The 7462-nt window shown below is 37.1% G+C and overlaps 1 protein-coding gene across 1 annotated transcript; it reads right to left on the bottom strand.

The window, feature by feature from the left end:
* Positions 1-283: 283 nt before the first annotated feature.
* LOC106322539 (protein phosphatase 2C 70-like) lies at positions 284-3994 on the bottom strand. The gene is made up of 13 exons (XM_013760596.1): positions 3722-3994; positions 3331-3514; positions 2993-3145; positions 2725-2900; positions 2478-2636; positions 2241-2384; positions 2088-2149; positions 1806-1944; positions 1597-1691; positions 1012-1127; positions 785-917; positions 641-695; positions 284-542 (listed from the first exon to the last, which is right to left on the bottom strand). Exons 1-13 carry the CDS (start codon positions 3863-3865, stop codon positions 411-413), a joined length of 1692 nt encoding a protein of 563 aa, XP_013616050.1. The 5' UTR covers positions 3866-3994; the 3' UTR covers positions 284-410.
* Between the last annotated feature and the right edge of the window lie 3468 nt (positions 3995-7462).

Genomic DNA, 7462 nt, shown 5'->3' with positions numbered 1-7462 from the left:
AATGTGCAATTTTTAAAAAGTTAAGCGGTTAGATACAAATAGAATAGGCGCAGATAGAAGTATGCAACTTTTGGTTACTATTTTATAAAAACTAATAATTAAAAACACAACTCTTGTGACTAATAGACTTAGAGATGATGTTGAAAAGACACCAATATAATTTAACTTCTTTTCAATCAATGCAACTTTTTAAGATAAAAAAAAAACACAACCTTTTTAGACATATTTCTCTATAATTTAACTTTTTTTCAACAAATGCAATTTTTATGATAAAACAACACAATTTTTCAACATTAATTGGTATTGCTATTATTAATTAGATATAAGTTCTGCATCTGAGGTTTTTTCTCATATACCCTAAGAGACTAACAAATGAACAAAAGATTGTACACAGAAACTTACCAAATAAATTACAAAGAAGGATCAAAATCTAAGTAAATAATGGAGGTGTTGTCCTTTGTACGCATCACATTAGCTTGATCAAGTAAACCCTTTGCTATTTTCTCTGCACTATCTTCTGTCCCTCTCTCTTTCTCTCGCATCTGGCACATTCAATTCAAAACATAACCATGAGTTTGATATTTTCAGACAGCGCAATACCATGAAGCTTCATTTTAAAATAGAAAAAAAAAAGTTTAACCTGAAGCACCAGCTGCACAGCTTTACTCGGACTCACCACATCCCATAGTCCATCACTGCATAATTGTTTTTCGCTTTTTAGATTTACCAATAAAAAAAAAAGAGAAGATGGAGATAAGCTTATTATGTCGTTAGTGTTTCTTACCTAGCCAATACAGCAAACACGTCTTTATTAGATTGATCGATACGCAAAGGCTCACTTATATATGGCTCTGCGCTGAAACGGCCGTCATGCTGCTTTGGAAATTTGTCTCCTAGCATCCGTGCAAGGTTTATACCTGAAGAATATTAAATCAGATTTGGTTATTATATTAGGATGGAATCAGAATCAGAATCAGAATCAGAGGAGTGTTTGATTCATTGAGCTAATACCAAAGATCCTAGTCTCATTATCTCTCAAAGATAGTCCTGCTTCTTGAATTCTTCTTCTCTCGGTCAAGCTAGCCACTCGATGATCTTCAGTCATTTGTATATATCTCCCATCAAGGCTGCCAAATTGGAAACCAAATCGTAATCAGTTAAAATAACGAGAAGTAACTAACTTATCATCCCAAGACCATTATTTCCTGAGAGAAAAACAACAATCTGATAGGGTTGTGGTTATTAATTAAGTTCGGTATCAACGAAAATCTAGGGATAAATTCTTTTTCTATTTCTGCAAAACAACAATTTTACAACGATGCATAGATCTCTCATCTATTGATGTCTACTTGCTCTCCCACAAAACCCTAGCCTAGAGTAGACACAATCTACAGTTTCCAAAAGAAAGGCTTTCATCATTAAGAAGACCACACTTACTCACGCTTAAGACGCGCAAGATCATTGTTTCTAATTTGGGTTAAATCATACCCCCTCCCTCTTTCTACACTAACAAAATGCTTCTACAAGTTGACGCACCGTTAATGCAAGCTCAGCAACAAAGAATCTTAGGATAGGTATATAATTTGTTTAACGTACTTGATTACACATGCTGAATCACCAAGATTGGCACACTGTGCGAATAAATTTTCTTCATCGTCTTTCCAGACCAAGAGAACAGTAGCTGTACAACCCTGCATGGACCGACTAGTTCATTAAGTACGAAGCAATGAAAAAAACTGCAGCCAAGTCGTGAAGAAGAAAACATGCAATCAAATGAAAAGAAAGAAAATGACAAGCTTCAGAACCTCATATAGGTGATCTTCCAAGCGTGCTTCTGTTTTCGCAAGCACGTCCTTGAGAACATCCGAAGCATCTCGCTGTGATAACACTTTCTCCTTCTCCAGAGAGTCTGATAAAATATTCGCCAGAACCTCAGGAATAATTCTGGAGAATAAATTTGATTAAGTTATAAATTCAGTATATTATTATCGTTGTTTGAAACAAAACTTTAAACCACAGTTGTTAGTCAGTGAAGCCTCCTAACATATTGTGAATAGAGGTGGTCTAAACCATAAACAATGACTCACTTTACAGCGGACTGAGCAGCCCCAGCTCCCCCATGTCCATCACAAACACAAAACAGCCCAAACTGAAACAGTATTAAGCATTTAGAATTATGTTAGCAGAAGCAATGAAGTTTATTTTCACATAAACAACTGAAGATTCCAAATCAAGGTAACCTTATTAACCCCAGGAAGCGGCCACTTGTAATAACAAAAATCTTCCATTGGAAGTTTCCTGCCTCCGCGACGCTTGGCCATGGGATCTGAGGCCACACCAACTCTGAACGGTGTCTTAAACTCATTCTGAGATGAGATAAGGACCTTCCAAAAATGAAAAGAAATTGCATGAAAAATCAATTAAGAAAAGCAAAATAAATTAATCAGGAACACCTTCAACCACTCAGATAGACTTACATAGAGCTTTGTCGTTGTTCCCAAAGTTATTATATCTTCACTTGCAAGCCCAACGGGCTGACCCCACTTTCGGCTGCCTAAATCAGGATGGCTTACTGACCGAGAGTTCAAGAGAGTTCCATTTAAACTACCCATGTCTACCAGCTCCCATTTAAATTTCTGAAATCAAAGCCAGACAGGCATCACATAAAGAGTAATAAGATGAGAAATGCAGAAGTTGGATAAATAAAACTAGGTAGCTCCTCACAGTAGAGTTCCATGTGATTTGTGCATGCTTCCCTGAAACCTCAGGGTCCTTCAATAACATACCAGAAGGAGGAACCCTTCCAAGGCCCAATGGCAGCTTGGAAGTACTCACGGAGTGAACAGCAAATTGAAGCCCAATGGATGGACCCGAAATGACCTCCAGGCACAGCCAACTTCCTGCACTTATAACAAAAACTATGACACATGTCTTGCACGACGGATTAAAGTTATATTACACACCCTAGGAAAGCAAAAGAAAATGAAATTACTTTGATCATTAACAATAACAAGTCCTGGAGAAAGCTCGGAAAGTCTCTCCTTTTCCAGATCATGCTGTAGGCTCTGACTTGTGTTGTCCTGCAAGTCATCGGTTTCCACATCCCCCAAGCTAACCTTGTCAGCTGGATGTTTAAGCGTTCGACCTACCAAAGCATTGACAAAACGTTCAGAAATTATTTGTAAAACAAAGCTATTCACCCACATAAATTAACGAGCAATGCATAGACACAACGAATAGTTTTCTGGTTAACAATGGTATCATTTCCATGAACCTAATGATGTAGAGACTCACCAAAGCTGAATCAAGAGGGGAATGCAAAGAGTTTACCTTGGTTGAGATGGGGAGACGAAGAAGGAAGCCTTTGTTTGTAAGCCCGTCCCTGCAAAATCCCTTCATTCTGATAGCAAGCTCCCTCTAAATCATATTCCCTTGACCCCTCCTCACCGGTTTGGCCTTGGTTCAAATGCTCACCATCACCATCAGATACAAGCGGCCTCTGCAATTCCCCCAACTGCAAAAGAAAGTAATCACTCTTAGGGTTACCTTTCAAAGCAAACAGATCAATTATGAACGAATCTATCAAAAAAATCAATCAACACATTCTCATTCCCAATCAGATAATAAAGCAAACACACAATCAATAAGCCATTGGTGATCAAGCGTGTCGCGATTGATTCAATTTTCGGAAAATCGAATCGGAAGGTGGAAAGACCTTAACCTTGAAGGTAGAGGATCGGAAAAGGGGAAGGTAGCGCCATGGCTTGCAGGCGAAGAGGATGACGAGGGAGAAGAGAAACAACATAAGCACCATCAATAATAATAATATCACAATAATAATAATCTTCGTCTCTAACATCGCCATCTTCTTCGCTTCCCTCCTCCTCTCCCCCTTCCTGATTAGCTTCCCGATAACCTCGCTTTCATTTTTTTTTTCTTATTTTTTTTTTTTTAACACTATAGAGAGAGAGAGACTAGAGAGAGTCCATTCTTAATCTTATCTTACAGTTATGGAGAGTTATTATTTATTATTGACCGGTATTATGGTTATATTTAATTTGTTTGATACTCCACAGTCTACAAGACCATGTATGTATATGTAATGTATATCCCTTCTTGACCACAATAATCATCTATTACCACATGAAATTTAAAAATGTGTAAAAATATAAAATAGCATTTAATTGGATTTTCAGTGATTTGTGGTTACAAAAGATTTACCACAATGGTTAAAATACATGGTGGTAACATATGCTTCACCATTGTAGGAACCGATCAAAGCTCGAGATCGATTTACATATTATAGTCGATAGGATAGATCTATTGAATTATCCTATTAAATATAAATCAGAATATCACAAATATATAAAAAAAATCAATAAAGTATTATGAAATTGGGCTAATTATTCAGATTCGCATGATAAAAGTTGTTGACATAAGACTAAAAAAATAGAATTCAAACATCAATGTATATTAGATTGTAATAGATGGTGATCGTAGATCTTGGTCATGCGATTCATCGATCGGTTCTTTTATGCAACAAGCGCACAGAGAAAACAAATCATTTTTCTACAATTTTTGTAAAACATATAGAACAACCGATCATGTTTGTGCATGTAAGTAAAAATGTTATTCAGATTATACCTTATTTCTTACATCAGAGAGATCTTCCATAGCTTTTTGTTTTATCAACAAGTTTTAATTAACTACCACATGATTACAGTCCCCGTATGAATTTATACTATACCACGAAATTTAGACAATTAATATATTTACTTCCACATATTATAGATTTGGTAAAGTTTATATGTGGCTTTGACTATGAATGATACCATTTTTATAAATTTTCTTCATTCCCATTTTAGCGTTATTTCTTTCCTAGTTATAAATTTGCTATTGTAATCTTTTTTAATGAAAAGTAGATGTATTTTCAAAGGAGCCAATTGTGACGTGACACGTGCAAGTTCGTCACAAGAAAGCTTTCATCAGTCCCATTTTAACGTTAATTATTTGTTCGCTAGTTAGAGGATGATTATTGGAGGATTCTTAAGGTGAGGTTCTTATCAGAATATAAGAACCCGTCTCTTAACTTTTAACTAAAAAACCTAAAAACTGGCTCTTAAATAAGAGTTTTAAGAGACGGTTCTTAGCTTTTTTAGTTAAAAATTAAAAGACAGGTTCTTATATCTGATGCAAGACTTTTTAAGGGTCCAAGATCAAATCAATGTAGTATAAAAGATTGTCGAACCAATCCTAGGTGATTCTAAAGCAACGGGAATGCAAGTTCATGATTAAGCTAAGTGCGATCCGGTTTTAAAAATGGTATGAACTAAGAACTAATAAGCTAATGCAATAAAATAATGATCTTTCTTTCTCAATTTGAAGCAAGAGGACTCATGGGGCTAGGCATTTGATCTCGGGTGATGTAGATCCAATCTAAGGGTGGCAAGGTATCAATCAAACACTTTCCTTATGCCTAGACACTAAGCTAAACAAGGTCTATCTCTAGATGAATGTTCTTTTGGTAAGCAACTCAAGCATCAAATCTCTTAGGTTGAATGTTACTAAAGCAAACATGGAGAACAAGTCCAATAGCAATCTTAACTCCTTTAGCAACTAATCTCTTAGGTAAAGCAAGCTAAAAGCATTGAAGAGTTGGTTCAGGCATTTCATCATACACCTTGTGGGCAGAAAATGCCTAGAGATCTATTTTAGTATGATCAAGACTAAAATAGCATTGAGAACCCTCAACAAGCAAGAAAACAAGTGAATCTAACACTAAACACCTTAGATCTTCTCTAATCATCTTTAATCACCCTAGCCCATGAATCCAAGATTAGTCTACTCACTAATAGACATGAATAACCCCAAAACCATGGATGATTCAAGGTTAAACATGATTAGAGAGCAAGATAATCAAGCAAAGATTAGAAATTATGATCAAGATTAGATCTTTTTCCTAAAAGTGGCTTTTGATTAGATAGAAAATAAGATATGTCCCAACTTTGGGATTACAAGAGTATTTATATGTCTTTGGTAAACCTAATGGTTTCCATTAAAAAGTCTAAAAAGCCCCTTAAAAACATTAAATCCGACTAAGGAAAAGATTCGACTCGGGTAGGAGGCATCGGTCACAACCCGCGCGACTCTACCCGCGTTGGAGTGTCGAGACCTTCACTTCATGAGCGCGGGTAGCTCATCCCGCGCCCTTCTTCCCGCGTCAGACCGTCGAGGCTGCTCTCTCGTCTTGCGCGTGGGTAGGCGACTCCGTGTGCTCCAACCCGCGTGACTCCATCGACTGGCTCTCTTCGACAATGCGGGAAAGGGAACCCGCGTCGCTCCACCCCGCGTCGAGGTGTCGTCTCGCTTCTTCCGCTTAGTGCGCGCGGGTTCACGATCCCGCGCCACTCATCCCACGTGGAGGCTCTTCTTGGCTCGGCTATGCGGGTAGGTGAACTCGGGGTGCTCCAACCCGCGTCGTGCTCGCCCAAAACTGAACCAACTTCATTTTTCATCCCTTCTTGTACCAAAATGCTTCTAAACACCTCCAATCGCTCCATAGGACACTCTGATGCCTGATAAAGACATATGAATGCAAAATGGATCCTAAAGATGCTAAACTCTTAATCTATATGATCATTATGTACCAAATGGAAGCTTAAAACAATGCAAATATGCAAGATATCAACTCCCCCACACTAGTCCTTTACTTGTCCTCAAGTAAACTTTTCAAAACACAAGGAGGAGAGATACAAAGATGCTAGCTTAGCCAAAAGAAACACTCAATGCACTCAACTTGACATCCTAAAGAAATATAGCAAATAGCATGTGCAAACTCTCTTATTATACTCTGGCTTCTCTAGGCCTATCCATACTCTTATGCCTCTACACAAGTTGCAATACTCATCAACTAACAAGTTCTTTAAACCAGCTCTCACATTGATTCACACACACACAAGGTGAATTCTCACAAATGAGCACATGATCTCAATCATTTGGTTAGGTAAGCAATGGTCTAATTTGAATGAAGAGAAGGCAATGGTCTAATTTGAATGAAGAGAAGGATTCAAATATTGTCATTTTAAGGTGGCAATCACTCAAGAATCAAGAAGCTTGATCATTATGCAAAATTTATCTAAGACTAGAAGCAATTCATGCATACATGGATCCATCCTCATCATTCTACCACATTCCTAAGTGATTACAAATTCTACACCCATTTCATTCATCCCATAACCCAAAATAAAAAACACTCACATCACTCACCCAATGAACAATATTTTTTTCTTAAGACTCAACCACTAAGGACCTCTTATTCACTTTTCTCATTTCTAAACTCTAACACTTTTTTATCATCCCTTCCCCACTATCTTATTGAATCTTTTTTTTTTTTTTTTTTTTTTTTATAGAGGGGGAAGGGCTCAAAAAATACAACCAAGAGCTTTCTTATCTTTCTATTCTA

The sequence above is a fragment of the Brassica oleracea genome, chromosome C2 (assembly GCF_000695525.1).
Source record: "Brassica oleracea var. oleracea cultivar TO1000 chromosome C2, BOL, whole genome shotgun sequence".
NCBI classification, from domain to species: Eukaryota; Viridiplantae; Streptophyta; class Magnoliopsida; order Brassicales; family Brassicaceae; genus Brassica; species Brassica oleracea.
Note: the sequence above shows the minus strand (reverse complement) of the source record. Positions and strands in the feature narration are given on the sequence as shown.

Excerpts from the sequence above, each read along its gene's own strand:
- LOC106322539 (XM_013760596.1), bottom strand. The coding sequence starts at position 3,865 with ATGGCGATGTTAGAGACGAAGATTATTATTATTGTGATATTATTATTA. Across the intron at positions 1,945-2,087 it reads GCTGCTCAGTCCGCTGTAAA|AATTATTCCTGAGGTTCTGG; the intron begins GTGAGTCATTGT and ends TTTATTCTCCAG. Across the intron at positions 696-784 it reads GTGTTTGCTGTATTGGCTAG|TGATGGACTATGGGATGTGG; the intron begins GTAAGAAACACT and ends ACAATTATGCAG.